Raw genomic sequence first — 15404 nt, 5'->3', positions numbered from 1 at the left:
GTCTCTGAGGCAGGGGGCAGAGTAACCAGCTGGACTTGGCAGGAGATGTTCACAGGGTCCTCGAGCTCCAGCAGGGCAATGTCAAACCCCGCCTGGATGGCGTAGTACTCAGGATGCACGATGATCCGGCTGATGGGCAGTAGCTTGTCACGATAATACAGGTGCTGTTCCCGCAGCTGCACCCTCAGGTCTGTGGGACTTTTGAAGTCCCTGGAGAGAGGGGGTACCTACTCAGGAGGCAGGGCAGCCTCCTGGACACCAAGGAATGTGAGTGGAGCCCCAGGCCTGCCCTCACCCACCGGGCCCCATGGTCACTCACGGTCCAACGCAGTGTGCCGCGGTCAGCACCCACTGGGGGTGGATGAGGGAGCCCCCGCAGAAGTGTTCCCAGTATTGATGTTTGACTCTCAGGCTCACTTGCCAGGGCCACTTGCTGCCAGGGGCCTCCTTCCCTCCCACGATGTTCACTCGCTCCAGGGCCTGGCGTGGGGCTGGGGCAGGAAGCACTCTCAGGACAAGACACAGCCCAGCCCCACACAACCCTGGGCTTCTGTCAACCCACCTGCCCATCGTGGAGCTTTTAGGGTGCGGAAGAAGGGGCAGGGCCAGGGCCAGCCAGGGTTAGAACTCACCAGGGGCCATGTGGACTGGGCTCAGCAGGAGAGGCAGTGCCAGCACCAGCAGATTCAGCATCTGGAAAGAGAGAGGCTGGGGGCTGGGCCAGGCCAGGGTCTACAGAGTGTGGGGTACAGATGAAGTCGGGAACCCCGGGATCAGGGATTGGTCCAGGCCACAGGTCAGAGGTCTTGCTTCTCCAGATCTGAGGATCAGTGACTCACTGCATGGTGACACCCAGATGTTGGGGTCTGGCGTGGGGTGCTTACCTTGGCTGGTCCCTGCTGCTTTGCCCCAGTCTGCTCTCCCCTCCCCATTTATCCTTCCAGGCCATCAGGGGGTCAGAGAAGAGGCGCTCCATCCTCCAATCCAGAGGGGAGGAAGCAGATGATTCAGACTCAGGGCCCAGATGTGCCTTCCGGAGATGGCAGACCTGATTCCTCGGGTGGTCTGACCATGTTCATCTCCGGGCATTATCTGAACTGTTCTGCTGATCAATCACAGTGGTACCTTGTTATCTCGGGATCTGAGTGCCATCAGCAGAGGGACAGGCAAATGGAAGTGACAGTGAGACAAGCAGCCAGTGCCAGCTCCCCTTGGACACTTGCCTACCAGGCTCCTGACCTCCATTGGCCAGGGCTGACCACTGTCCCATCCACCTCATCTCCTCACTCTCCCCTGGACCTACCTGTTGGTCACCAGGGCCTCCAGGGCAAATCCCCGCTCACAGCCTCTTGGACCACTTGCATTATCCCACTGCCATCTGGGTCTCCCCTCCTGTGCCTCAGCCTGTTCCCTACCCTGCCCAGACACCAGCATGGATCTGGGGCCTGCCTGTGTCTGGTTGGCTCCAGCAGCAGCTTTTCCAGGTGGTCAAGTGCTCAGCTCTGTTCCTCTCCATATTTCAGGTTAGCTGTCTATCCCGTGACCTCAGTTCTCTGGTGGAGTCAAAAAATACATTGTTTTGCAGTTTGTCCAGCAGTATGAGCAATGCCCTTTCCAGCTGTCTATATCTCTGAGCCAAACCAGGTCTTGTATATGAGGTCAGGCCCAATCTCTGATTTTTCCATAGAAGTAGCTAGTATTTCAGCACATTTGTTGAAAGACCACCATTTACTCACTGACGTCCATCGTCATCTGTCTCAGAACTCAGTGGGCTTCATGTTGGTCTACTTCTAGGCTCTCTCATTGGTTCCATTGATCTCTACTCCTTATAACTATAGCACACTGACACGATTAATTTGCTGAGAATTTCTGTCATCACAAACGTGTATTGAATTTTGCCTGTTTCTTTTCTTCATCTAAAGATATGACAATCGTTTTTCTTGTTTAGTTTGTCAATATGATGAATTACCTGGATTGACCTTCCAGGTAATGTTAAACCAAACTCGCATCCTTAGAATGAACTGAACTTGGCTGTGACGTTGTCATCTTTTCTGTATTTTGAGGAATTCTATTTGGGAAAATCAGATTAAGGATGTTTTGCTTCTCTTTGCAGAAGAGACACTGGTCTGTAGTTTTCTTATAAGGTCTTTGGTTTTCTCATCCAAACTTCTCTTGGTCAGGATGTATTATCTAGATCATTTATATATTTCTGTATTCAATTTACTAATATTTTATCGAGGATTCTTGTGTCTATGTTGATGAGGGGTATTGGTCTGTAGTTTCCTTTCTATGTAATGTCTTCGACTAATTTTGATGTCATGGTAATCCTGACTTTATAAAAGGAGTTGAGAAGTGTTCTCTCCCCTTGTTTCCTGGAATGGATTATGAAGATTTGGTATTATTTCTTTCTTAAATAGTTTGGTAAATTTGGGGAAATCGTCTGAGTTTGAAATTACCACAAACTTGGTGGTATAATGACACATTTATTCTCTTATGGTTCTGAAAGTCAGAGGTCTGACATGGGTCTTGTGGGGCTAAAATTCAGGTGTGGGCAGGGCAGCATTCCTCCAAGAGGCTCCAAGGAAGAATCAGTTTCTCAGCTTTTCCAGCTTCTAGTGGTCCGCGATTTCCTCAGCTCTTGACCACAGCTGGGAAAGATTCTGTGATTTTAGGGACCCATGTGAGGATATTGGGCCCACATGGGTTTTCCTAGGTTTTGTGATAACCTAGGAAAACCTCCCATCTCAAGGCCATCACCTTAATCAGGTCTTCAAAGGTCTTTTGCCCTGTGAGCTCCATAATCATAGGTGCTGGGGGTTGGGATAAGGACATCTTGAGGGCCATCCTTCTGCCTCCCACATGTATGATGGGCTGCAAGTGTGCAGAAGGGGGGTCCTAGTGCTGGAGGCTAATTGAGCCAGGATAAGTGAGGGATGAATTCCCTTCTTGTGTGAACCAAGGGATGGTACTGGGGGTCCAGGAGGTAGAAGACCTGAGTTCCTGAAGACCTGCCCACATCCCTGCACTGGGCAATATCAGGCTGCCTGGATCCTAGAAGGGAGTGTTGCTATTGACCTTATCCATCATCAAGGCAAATATGGAAGTCTCACTTTTTAGCCACAGCTCTTGGTCACATGCTGGCAGCAAAGAGATAAGTCTGTGTCCCGAGAAGCTGTGTCCTGGTAGATCATCAGGCAACTCCCACCTGCCTCAGTTTCCCCCATCTAAGAGGAGATCGCTGACCTAGAGGAATTCTCACACCGTCCTATGATTTGGACCTGGGGGAAGCAGGCAGGAAAGTACCAGCCTCTCCGGAGTCCCCCTAATCAACTCAGTCATCAGGCCCCGGCTAGACAGAGGACGGTTAGGAAGAGCTGCCCCAGGCTGGGCATCTGGTGCTGTGTCTGTTTGTGGTAGAGACCATGGGACCCAGGATTGAATGGGGGCACAGGGACATTGGGGAGGGTAGGTTGACATGGAGACTCTCGTCATAGGGCCTGAGCTGCCTCTGCTTGGCTTAGTCTGGGCCTGGAACTTTATTTCTGTATTTCTTTTTTTTTTTTTAATATACTTTAAAGTTTTAAACCAGGTGTAGATTTATACCCCTTGCCCAATTTCCTCTATTATTAACATCTTATAATAGTACGATTTATATGTTATAATTAATGACCCGATATGATGCATTATATTAACTAAAGTCCGTGGTTTATTTGGATGGCCTTACTTTTTCTCTAATATCCTTTTTCTGTCCCAGGATCCCATCCAGGCCCTACATGGCATTTAATTGTCTCATCTTCTTAGGCTTCTCTGGGCTGTGACAGCTTCATAAACTCCAGGCTCATTTTGTATATGCATTTCCTGCCTCAGTTCTAGAATCAGCCATTTCTTCAAGGACTTTGTTTCCTTTTTGTGGAGACGCTGTTAGAAACCTCGATCTGGTGTGCTGGTTGCCCTTGGGGTGTGCTTGCCTCTAGGCCCTCAGCTGACAGAACAAGGCAATATGTGTGCACTAACTGGTGTGTAGACGTATCTATAAATATTTTCATATGTGTCCATCTGTATCTACATTAAGATAAACATGACTTTGAACTCATGTCTCCAGCTCTAATCCATCACCACAGGGATCACTCTCATCTCCTCCTTGCTTGTCTGCAACCTCCCACCCCAACAGTGAGGACCTGGCTCCACCAACCTCCGTCCATTCACTTCATTGTTCATTTTTAGTGTACCTATCAGGTTGTCACCCTGTACCCCTGTGAGAATTAACTGTCAGCTAGGGTGCCATGCTGTGTGCAGTCCCTGTGCCTTTAGTCTTACAGTTGCTACTCATTACCAAAGTGACTTAGGTCAGCACACAGAGCCTAGTGGTTTTGTTTGAGGCCAGTTTGTGCTTCCAGGTCTCTGACACAGAGATGGAGAGGTGAACATGTGGCCTGAAAAGCAATAGGTCTGCCAAACCCTTGTTCTATAATTTTCCACAAAGAATTGCCACAGCCCAGAGGTCCTCAGAGTCCTGGAAAACCATGCCAAATTACCACATGCATGCTCGGTGTTTACAACAATGGCTAAAATCTGCTTGATTCATTCTTTTCTAATCAATAACCTGGAATTTTGTGATAAGCAATGTGCATACTAGTATGCTCAGGGTAAGTGAGCTGTCAGGGCATGTGGCTCTGAACTATAAGAACATATTTGTCTCCCTGCTTGGGTTTCCCTGGCCTTTGGCATAGTCAGAAAGGACTGGGCATGCTGATGGGACAAGGGTGCATGGCTCTTACAGACAAACATTGTATAGTAGTGTTGGAAGGAACTCAGTTGTTGGAGTCAGGAAACCTAGATCCTAGTCCTAACCTTGCACGAATCATCTGTGTGACCCTGACCAAGTACCTTGACTTCTTTCCTAATTTTTTGTTTTGTTTTTATCTCTAAAATGTAAAACATTCCCTATGAAAGATCTCATGCAATGCAATGCCAAATCCATATCTTGGCCAGCAAAGAACTTATAAAACATGCAATTAAATGATTTTAGGCAGACTGACAATGAACATCCTACTAAAAATACTACCTCCCACACCACCTAAGCCACCTCTAACTTAACCCCACCAACACTCCCTGACATATTTCTTTCAAAAATTTTTTGTTTTAATTTTTCAATCACAATTGACATTCAATATTACATTAGCTTCAGGTATACACCATAGGAGTTAGACATTTATATAACTTATGAAGTGATCCAGTATGTCTAGTACTCATCTGGTACCATATATAGTTATTACAATATTGACTCTGTTACCTACACTGTACTTTACATCCCTGTGACTATTTGGTAACCTAATTTGTGTACTTCTTAATCCCTTCACTTTTTTTACCCAGCCCTCTAATCGCTTCCTTCCATCTGGCAACCTGCAGTTTGTTCTCTATATCTATGAGTTTGTTTCTATTTTGTTTGTTTGTTTATTCTGTTCTTTAGGCTCCACATATTAAGTAAAATCATATGGTATTTGTTTTTCTCAGTCTGACTCATTTCACTTAGCATAATACCCTGTAGGTCCATCTAGGTCCATGTCATTGCAAATTGTAAGATTTCATTGTTTTCTATGGCCAAGTACTATTCCATTGTATATATGTAGCACCTCTTCTTTATCCAAATGTCTATTAATGAACACTTAAGTTGATTCCATATCTTGACTGTTGTACGTGAAATGTCCTTCCTTGTCTCTTGTTATAGCCTTTATTTTAAAGTCTATTTTGTCAGATATAAGTATTGCTACCCCCACTTTTTCTCATTTTCATTTGCATGCAATATCTTTTTCCATCCTTTTACTTCCAATCTGTGTATGTGTTTTGATCTAGAGTAAGTCTCTTGTAGGCAGCATATGTATGAGTCTTGTTGTCTTATCCATTCAGCCACCCATGTCTTTTGATTGGAGCATTTAACCATTTACATTTAAAGTAATTATTGGTATGTACGTAATTATTGCTATTTTATTATTCATATTTTTTATCTTTTTTTCCTTCTTCTTCTTCAAGAAGTCTCTTTAACATTTCTTGTAATACTGGTTTGATGGTGATCAACTCCTTTAACTTTTTCTTGTCTGGAAAGCTCTTTATTTATACTTTGATTCTAAATGATAACCTTGCTGGGTAATCTTGGTTATAAGTTCTTACTTTTCATCATTTTGAATATTTCATGTCAATACCTCTGACTTACAAGGTTTCTGTTGAGAAATCAGCTGACAGTCTAATGGGAGCGTCTTTGTAGGTGACTAACTGCTTTTCTCTTGCTGCTTTTAAAGATTCTCTGTCTTTAGCTTTTGGCACTTTAATTATGATGTATCTTGGGCCTCTTTGGGTTCATCTTATTTTGGACTCTGTGCTTCGTGCACTTATGTGTCCATTTCCTTCACCAGGTTAGGGAAATTTTCCATCATTATTTTTTCAAATAGGTTTTCAATCTCTTGCTCTCTTTCTCCTCCTTCTGGTACCCTTATGATGTGAATATTGGTACACTTCATGTTGTGCCAGAGGTTCTTTAAACTATCCTAATTTTTTAAATTCTTTTTTTTTCCGTTCCAATTGGGTGTTTTCTGTTACCTTGCTTTCCAGATCGCTGATTCGATCCCCTGTCCCCTGCTTCATCTAGTACTGTTGATACCATTTAACGTATTCTTCATTTCAGTTATTGTATTTATCATTTCTGACTGTTTCTTTTTTATTGTTTCTACCTCTTCGTTGATGTTCTCACTGAGTTCATCTATTTTTCTCCTACATTCATTGAGCATTCTTATACCCAGTGTTTTGAACTCTGTATCTGGTAGATTGCTTGCCTCCATTATTATTTAGTTCTTTTTCTGGAGTTTTGTCCTGTTCTTTCATCTAGAACATGTTTCTTTGTCTCCTCATTTTGGCTGCCTCCCTGTGTTTGTTTCTATATGTTAGGTAGATTTGCTACATCTCCCAGTCTTGGCAGGACGGCCTTATGTAGTAGGTGTTCTGTGGGGTCCAGTGAAGCAATCTCTCTGGCCACCTGAGCCCGGGGTATCCCTTGTGCGAGTTGTGTGTGCCCTCCTGTTGTAGTTGAGCCTTGATTGCTATTGGCATGTCAGTGGATGGGACTGACCCTCAGGCTGACTTGCTGTGAGGACTGGCCATGACTATAGGAGATGAACCACTGTGCGGGGGCTGAACTCCTGCAGTGGGATTCACTATAGTGGGGCTCTGGCGCTTGCTGAGTCCACCCTTTGGGTGTGTCATTTGTGGAGCTTATTAAGTGGTACTCTCTGGTGCGCTCTGATGCTGGCTACTGTATTAGTTCTGGGGTCTCTTGGGAGGGGCTTTGGTGCAGGTCCAGGTTAGCTGTTGCCTATGCCAGGCCCAGCGCCACCTTACATGAGCTAAACAGCAGTTGTTAGCTGCCTGTGCTGGGCTTGGAAGAGCCTGGGAGAGGCAATGCTACAAACTAAGGCTGGCTACTGCTAGTGCTAGGCTGCTGAGGGAGCTGCTTAGAAAGAGGTGCAAGGAACACTGAGGCCAAGCACTCGTTGTTGGGGGTTGTGGACCTTTCTGAGAATTCAGGGAAGTCCACAATGTGGGCTGAGGATGGCTGCTTGTAATAGCCACTGAAAAAAATTCCAGCCTGTGCGTGAGTTGGATGGGGTAGGTTCTCAGGGAGTCATTAGGGTGGGGCAAGTTTGATGGAGACTCAGATTTAGTGCCCACCAAAAAAAAAATCATTTGTCAAGAAGGGCTAAACACAGGGACAAAGTTGACTGCCAGCAGTTTGGTCCTGGAATGAGTTGCCCTTCCTTTCTGTGTCCTGAAGCCAGATAGTTCAGTTCTTCCCTGGCACTTTTTGAGCTGCTGCCCCAGTGCTGGAGCTCAGAGCAAGTGAGTCCGTCAGTGAGTAACTCCATGTGTGGGTCATTTAAGAGGAATGCCTGGGATTCCAACAGCCTTCTGTCTCACCTGGGCAGAATTCTCGCTGATTTTCATCAGTTGTTATGAGGACTCCTCTACCTGGCACTGGTGGTCTGGGCTGTGGATCTCACTGTGGGGCTAGGAACCCTTGCTCCTTAGGGTGGGACCTCTGCATTCAAGATAACCTTCCCTATTCTTAACTGCCACATGTGGGTGTGGGACCAGCTCGTTTTGGGTCTCCACCCCTCCTACCAGTCTCGATGTGGCTTCTTCTTCATATCTTAAGTTATAAGAGTTCTGTTCAGCTAATCTTTAGGTGGTTTTCAAAGGTGATTGTTCTATCATTTAGTTATAATTTTGATGTGGTAATGAGAGGAGGCGAGCACAGTGTTGCTATCTTGATGGGAAGTCCACTTGTATTCTTTTTAATTGCCAGATAGTATCCCATTGCAGGAACATACCACAACATTTCTCCATTCACTTGTTGATGGACTTCTGGTTGTTTTCTGTCTGGATTCTTATAAATAAAGCTGCTGTGAACATCATTGTTTAAGTCTTTTTGTGAAGGTCTTCACCTCTCTTTATTTCTGTGCACAAGGTTATTCCCAACCCTTCTGTACTTTCCCATTCTAGTCTCTTCTTCAGGGGACCTAGCTCCTCTCAGGGGCAAACTGTACACAGACTCAAAATCCAGTTGAAGGTGCTGCTGCTTGCTCTAGGGTTTCACTGAGACAGACTAGGGAATGTGTGTGCACACATGCACACTCACACACATGCACACACACTCACACACAAGAGACACATGTGAACACACATATACATACACACGTGTGTACACAATGCACACACAGAGAGTACATGCATGGACATAGTAGTATATGCACATGCATGCACACACACCACATCTATAATTCTGTATTTATATTGAAACATGAGCCTTCCCCAATCCCAATCCCAACCCCATACCACAGAGTTTATTCCAGTTTCTTCCTCTCCATATTTGCCTGCCCTCTAGGGCATGTAAGACCTGATTCTCATTCTTAATTCATTGACTTATTTGGCCAATTCCCCACCAGTGGACTCTAACCCCAACTTGGGCCAGCACAGCCCCCAGCACCACTCCCAACCAGGCACCTATCAGAACTCACCTACTCTAGGCTTTGGGCTGCTTGGTTCAGAAGGAAAGGGAGGGAGAGGAAGAAGAGTGGGCAGAGCCTGAAACATTGTAGCCATTTTAATGGATATATAGCAGTGTCCCTTCTAGTCTGCAGTTTCTTGATGAATAAGCAGGATGAACATCTTGTCATGAGCTTCCTGGTCATTCATACAACTTCTCTGATGAACTGTCAGCACAAATCTGTTATCCACTTTTTAATTAGGTCGAGTGTCTTCTTGTGAGTTATGAATTCTTTTTCTTTTTATCCCTTCCTCCCTCCCTCCCTCCCTCCCTCCTTCCCTCCCTTCCTTTCCTCCTTCCTTAATTTGGATGCAAGCCCTTTACGAGATACATGTATCGCAAATATTTTTCTTCCAGTCGGTAGACTATACTTTCGTTATCTTAATAGTGTCACTCAGTATAAGTTTTAAATTTTGATAAAGTCCTATTTATCATGTTTTTCTTTTCTTAGTCCCCTCTGCATTCCTTCAGATTGTGAAGATTTTCTGCTGTGGTTTCTCCTAGATCTTTATAGTTTTAACATCTACATTTAAATCTATGATCCATTCTGAATTGATTTTTTGTGTGTATTATGAGGCAAGTATCAAGGCTTATGTTTTTTCCTACACAGATTACACAATTGTTCCAGAAACTTATGAAAGTTTCTCTCTTAAAAATAATTGGTCATTTATGTGGGTCTCTTTCTGGACTATTGTTTCATTGACCTATACATTATTCTATACTAATACCACACTCTCTTGATTATTGCAGCTTTATATTAAATCACCAAAGTCTCAGCATATGATCCACATGTGTAAGGTCACCATGTGAGGGTTTATTTCTGGGCAACTCCTACAGTAAAGGGCTGGTGCCTTCACTTCTCCTGCAGCCTGTCCCCCTAGAATCTCTGCAGCCCCCATACATCCTGCAGGAGGTGGAAGTCCACCATTGTGAACACAGAGACCTGCAGCCAGGACTACCCTGGCCCAGGGATCTGGGGATTCCTGCCAGGTGAGCCCAGAGGGGCAAGGTGGAAGATGAGGGCTCCCTAACTCCCCGGCATTTTGGTACTCACTCCACTCTGAACTCAGGATGACTCAGGAGGGCTTCTTGTCTGCCGGGTACACAGGTTTTGGCTGCAAGCTGACATGGTAGGCTGAGGTGGGGCTGCAACTTCGTTGCTGCCTCTGCACAGAGCCTGGGTCCACTTTCCCTCCCTCTAACCCTTGATCCATGACTTCCTCTCTCCTCCTGAAAGCGCACCCAGGGCACAGGATACATGCTGGGCCTGAAGGAAGACTCCTTGCAGCAGCCCTGACTCTGGTCCAGCTCAGTGTCTTCTGGTGGGGAATCTGAGGTTGGGGGGTGTTACAATCACTTGCCATGGTCACACTCAGGAGTCTGCTAACCCAGCACTCCCAGTCCACTCTGTTTTCACCCCATGCCCACCCCCGCAGCGCCTGCTTTGATCCTCAGAGGGTCACTGTCCCAGGCCTGTGGTCCCAGTCAGACCCAGGCTCCGTGACCCTGACCCAGTGGGCAGGTAAGGAGTGGGTGGAAGAGGCATCCCAGTCCCCTCCCCATTCTGCCCAGCTCCTCCCAGCAGGTGCTAAGGGGAGTACCAGGGTTCCCTTTGGTGGAGACCCAGGGAATTGTAGGACTCTAGAGGAAGCTAGGCTCAGGCAAAAATAAGCCTGCTTTATTCATGGGTGACTTGATTATGCACATAGAAAAGCCTAAGTAGTCTACCAACACAGGATTATGTGAATTTAGCAAGGCCGTGAGATACAAAATCAATATGCAAAAAAATATTGTACTTCTAAATATCTAGCAATGATTGGAAAAATAAACATAACACTGTTGGCTGAAGAATTAAAAAAATCAAACATGAGACATAAATTTAATGAAAGGTGTGCAAGGTCTCTACACCAAAAACTACGAAACATTTCTGAAAGAAATGTGGACTGTAAAGATATTGTTTCTCCCCATATTGATTTATAGATCATACAATCCAAATCCCAGCAGTCTTACTTTTTGCAGAAATTGACATTTTGATTCTAAAGTTAATATGAAAAGGTAAAGGACTTGGAATAGCCAAAACAATCTAGAGGAAAAAGAACAATGATGGAGAACTTAACCTTTCCAATTTTAAGACTTACTATAGAATAATAATAATTAAGACAGTGCAGTATTGGGACAAGATGTACACAGAGATAAAAGGAATGGAACAGAGTCTAGATATAGATTCAAAAATTACAGAACCACTTGATTTATGACAATAATGTCACTGATATTGAAAGGGTAACCGGTGGCCTTTCTCATAAATGGTGCTGGACCAATAAGTGTATGGGGAAAAGTGAAACTTGGCCCCTATTTACATTATACACAAAAATTAATTCAAGATGTATTTATGTGAAATGTGGGCATTGACACTATTAAGCTTCTAGAACAAAACAGGAGACTATCCTCATTATAGTGGAATACTTCTCAGCAATAAAAAGGGAATAAAATTTTAAAAAAGGGAATAAAGTACAAATCACAGAACAGACAAAAACAAACAAATTCCTGGGACTAATATGGTACTATAGCAAGGTTTCGGGATATAAAGTTAATGGTAAAAGTCAATTGTTATACATATTGCTATATACCAGCAATGAAGAATTGGAATTTGAAGTTAAAAACACAATACTATTTACATTAGCATCCCCCAAATGAAGTACTTAAAAGTAATCTAACAAAATATGTACAAGTCTATGTACATAACTCTGCTGAAAGAAATCAAGGATCTAAATAAATGGAGAGATTTCCAAGTTCATGAGAAGGAAGATGATATTATTAAGATGTAGTATCTACTCAACTTGATCATAGATTCATAACAACCCCAATCAAAGCCCCAGCAAGTTATTTTGTGGGTATCAACAAACTGATTCTAAAGTTTATGTGAAAAGGCAAAAAACACATAATAGCCAACATGATATTGAATAAGAAGAACAAAGTTGGAGGACTGATACTACCCAATTTTAAGACTTACTATAAACCAATGATATATTGATGAAAGAAAACATAGGTCAATGAACTAAAATAGAGAGCCCAGAGGTAGACCCATACAAATAATCAACTGACCTTTGACAAAGAGGCAAAGGCAATTCAATGTAGAAAAGACTGTCTTTTTAACAAATAGTGTTCAACAACTGGACACTCACATGCAATATATGAATCTTGACACAGACCTTTCATAAATAATTAAATCAAAATGGATCATAAACCTAATTGTAAATGCAAAAGTATAAATTCCTAGAAGATAACATAGGAGAAAACCTAAATGACCTCGGGTTTGGTTATAAATTTTGGATTGAATACCAAAGGCGTGATCTGTGAAAGAAAAATTATTAGATTGACTTCATAAAAATTATAAATTTCTACTCTTGAGAGCTACTGTTAAGAGAATGAAAAGTGTGAGAAATTCTTTGCAAAACACATATATGATGAAGAACTGTTATCCAAATACACAAAGAATTCGTAAAACTCACTGATAAGAAAGCAGCCAACCCAAATAAAAGTTGGCTGAGAGGAATATGAAATATTCACAGCCCTTTGTGTGCTCCAGAAATCCTTCTACCTGCTTCTGTCAGATGGTTCTTGTCTCTGACCATGTCCTTGACCTCATTTTTGATATTGATTTGGATGGCAGTGGGGAATGCAGACAGTTCAGGAGGGCCATGATTAGGGAGGTGAGCTGTAGGTCTCAGTGACCAGCAGGCCCAGAAGACAGTGAGAAGATGGGGTGGATGGACAGGCAGGGACAGTGGTCAGCCCTGGCTGTGGAGGTCAGGAGCCAGAGGTGGTAGGGCCCGGTGGGGGCAGTGTCCAAGGGGAGCTGTCACTGGCTACTTGTTATCTCACTGTCACTTCCATTTCCCTTGTCCCTCTGCTGATGGCACTCAGATCCCGAGATAACAAGGTTCCATTGTAATCAGCAGAACCGCTCGGATAATGCCTGGAGATGGACATGGTCGGACCACCCAAGGAATCGGGTCTGCCATCTCCGGAAGGCACATCTGGGCCCTGGGTCTGAATCATCTGCTTCCTCCGCTCTGGATTGGAGGATGGAGCACCCCTCCTCTAACCCTCTGATGGCCTGGAAGGATAAATGGGGAGGGGAGAGCAGACTGGGGCAAAGCAGCAGGGACCAGCCAAGGTAAGCACCCCACGCCAGACCCCAACATCTGGGTGTCACCATGCAGTGAGTCACTGATCCTCAGATCTGGAGAAGCAAGACCTCAGACCCCAGGCCTGGACCGATCCCTGATCCCGGAGTCCCCGACTCCATCTGCACCCCACACTCTGTAAACCCTGGCCTGGCCCAGCCCCCAGCCTCTCTCTTTCCAGATGCTGAATCTGCTGGTGCTGGCACTGCCTCTCCTGCTGAGCCCAGTCCACATGGCCCCTGGTGAGTTCTAACCCTGGCTGGCCCTGGCCCTGCCCCTTCTTCCGCACCCCAAAAGCTCCACGATGGGCAGGTGGGTTGACAGAAGCCCAGGGTTGTGTGGGGCTGGGCTGTGTCTTGTCCTGAGAGTGCTTCCTGCCCCAGCCCCACGCCAGGCCCTGGAGCGAGTGAACATCGTGGGAGGGAAGGAGGCCCCTGGCAGCAAGTGGCCCTGGCAAGTGAGCCTGAGAGTCAAACATCAATACTGGGAACACTTCTGCGGGGGCTCCCTCATCCACCCTCAGTGGGTGCTGACTGCAGCACACTGCGTTGGACCGTGAGTGACCATGGGGCCTGGTGGGTGAGGGCAGGCCTGGGGCTTCACCCACATTCCTTGGTGTCCAGGAGGCTGCCCTGCCCCCTGAGTAGGTACCCCCTCTCTCCAGGGACTTCAAAAATCCCACAGACCTGAGGGTGCAGCTGCGGGAACAGCACCTGTATTATCGTGACAAGCTACTGCCCATCAGCCGGATCATCGTGCATCCTGAGTACTACGCCATCCAGGCGGGGTTTGACATTGCCCTGCTGGAGCTCGAGGACCCTGTGAACATCTCCTGCCAAGTCCAGCTGGTTACTCTGCCCCCTGCCTCAGAGACTTTCCCCCCAGGGACTCCATGCTGGGTGACAGGCTGGGGTGACATAAACAGTGGAGGTAAGCATCAGGGAGAGCTGGAGGGCTTGGGGGAGCAGGGACCAGCCACCCCTATGACTCAGCTCTGGGGTTCCATTTGGGGGACAAGGTCCTCATGGGCCGACTCAGGCTAATGACCACCAGCATCCTGATGTTGCATGCTCTTGTCTCACCCCCAGAATCCCTCCCACCTCCGTTCCCTCTGAAGCAGGTGAAAGTTCCTATTGTAGAAAACAGCATTTGTGACTCAAAATATCACACTGGCTTGTACACGGAGGACAATGTGCGGATCGTTCGTGATGACATGATGTGTGCCGGGAACACGAAGAAGGATTCTTGCCAGGTGGGCCCGTGTCCTCCCCAAAGCCCCATAAGTCTTGGCCTCGAGAACCACTACTGACCCCTCTCCTCCCCAGGGTGACTCCGGAGGGCCCTTGGTCTGCAAGGTCAATGGCACCTGGCTGCAGGCAGGTGTGGTCAGCTGGGGCGATGGCTGTGCCCAGCCCAACAGGCCCGGCATCTACACCCGTGTCACCTACTACCTGGACTGGATCCGTCGGTATGTTCCCGAGGAGCCTTGAGTCTGTCCCTGGGACTGCCACCTGGGTCTGCAGAGAAGCCAGCCTCATCCAGTCCCTACACCACTGCTTCTTGCCCAGGTGGCATCCTTCCCCACCTCTGTCCCCTGCCCTGCGCTCTGCCTTCCCAGAGCAGGCACTGATCCTCATTAAAGGGCATGGATATGACACGTGTTGTAGCCATGATTCTGACTGTGGGCATCACTGAGGTGGGGGAGGGGGTCCAGGGGAGTCTGGGACAGCCACTGTCACTATGGGGTCCTGGGCCCTGACAACTGGGTGTTACTGTAGGGATGGCCCCCTCCCCAGCCCCTGGTGCCTGGGGCTGGGTCTGTTTGGTGAGTGGTCACGTGTATTTGGGATGCAGAAAGCAACACAGACCATTTAAGAGATGATTCTAAGGGTGCCCAGGTACCCAGCAATGGGGTCACGATATACAGCCTTGTCCCCCACACCCTGTGTCCCTCCAACCATGCAGTCCCCTCCCCTCCTCCCTCCACAACACCGTCCCCCTGCTTCTCCTCAGGCCACACTGTGCACGTGCACGTGGAAGTGGTGTTGTCTGCCTCATTTTCACATTTTTGTGACTGATGAGTTGTAACGCTTTGAGCATTTCACTGACCACCATGTTGGATT

At 46.4% G+C, this 15404-nt stretch overlaps 2 protein-coding genes across 2 annotated transcripts in view; one reads left to right on the top strand and one right to left on the bottom strand.

Moving 5' to 3' along the window:
• Positions 1-693, bottom strand: part of LOC112481574 (tryptase delta-like) — a 6480-nt gene extending 5787 nt beyond the window's left edge. The window contains exons 1-3 of the mRNA XM_025048410.1: positions 633-693; positions 320-491; positions 1-210 (exon numbers count right to left, since the gene is read on the bottom strand). Coding sequence (XP_024904178.1) covers positions 1-210; positions 320-491; positions 633-693 — 443 coding nt within the window. The remainder of the gene's footprint in view (positions 211-319; positions 492-632) is intronic.
• A 12763-nt stretch (positions 694-13456) lies between these two features.
• On the top strand, positions 13457-14857 carry TPSB2 (tryptase beta 2). The gene is made up of 5 exons (XM_025048397.1): positions 13457-13523; positions 13665-13836; positions 13946-14211; positions 14370-14533; positions 14607-14857. The coding sequence occupies exons 1-5, from the start codon at positions 13463-13465 to the stop codon at positions 14769-14771; spliced, it is 828 nt and encodes a 275-aa protein (XP_024904165.1). The 5' UTR covers positions 13457-13462; the 3' UTR covers positions 14772-14857.
• The last annotated feature ends 547 nt before the right edge of the window (positions 14858-15404 follow it).

The sequence above is a fragment of the Pteropus alecto genome, unplaced genomic scaffold (genome assembly GCF_000325575.1).
Source record: "Pteropus alecto unplaced genomic scaffold, ASM32557v1 scaffold44, whole genome shotgun sequence".
NCBI lineage: Eukaryota > Metazoa > Chordata > Mammalia > Chiroptera > Pteropodidae > Pteropus > Pteropus alecto.
The sequence above is the reverse complement of the archived record's forward strand: the minus strand, read 5'-3'. Positions and strand labels throughout refer to the sequence as shown.

What these genes read in the sequence shown, in the direction of transcription:
- TPSB2 (XM_025048397.1), top strand. Translation starts at nt 13,463, where the DNA reads ATGCTGAATCTGCTGGTGCTGGCACTGCCTCTCCTGCTGAGCCCAGTC. An exon ending in GGGTGACATAAACAGTGGAG is followed by an intron (nt 14,212 to 14,369) that starts GTAAGCATCAGG and finishes TCTCACCCCCAG; the next exon opens with AATCCCTCCCACCTCCGTTC. An exon ending in CGAAGAAGGATTCTTGCCAG is followed by an intron (nt 14,534 to 14,606) that starts GTGGGCCCGTGT and finishes TCTCCTCCCCAG; the next exon opens with GGTGACTCCGGAGGGCCCTT.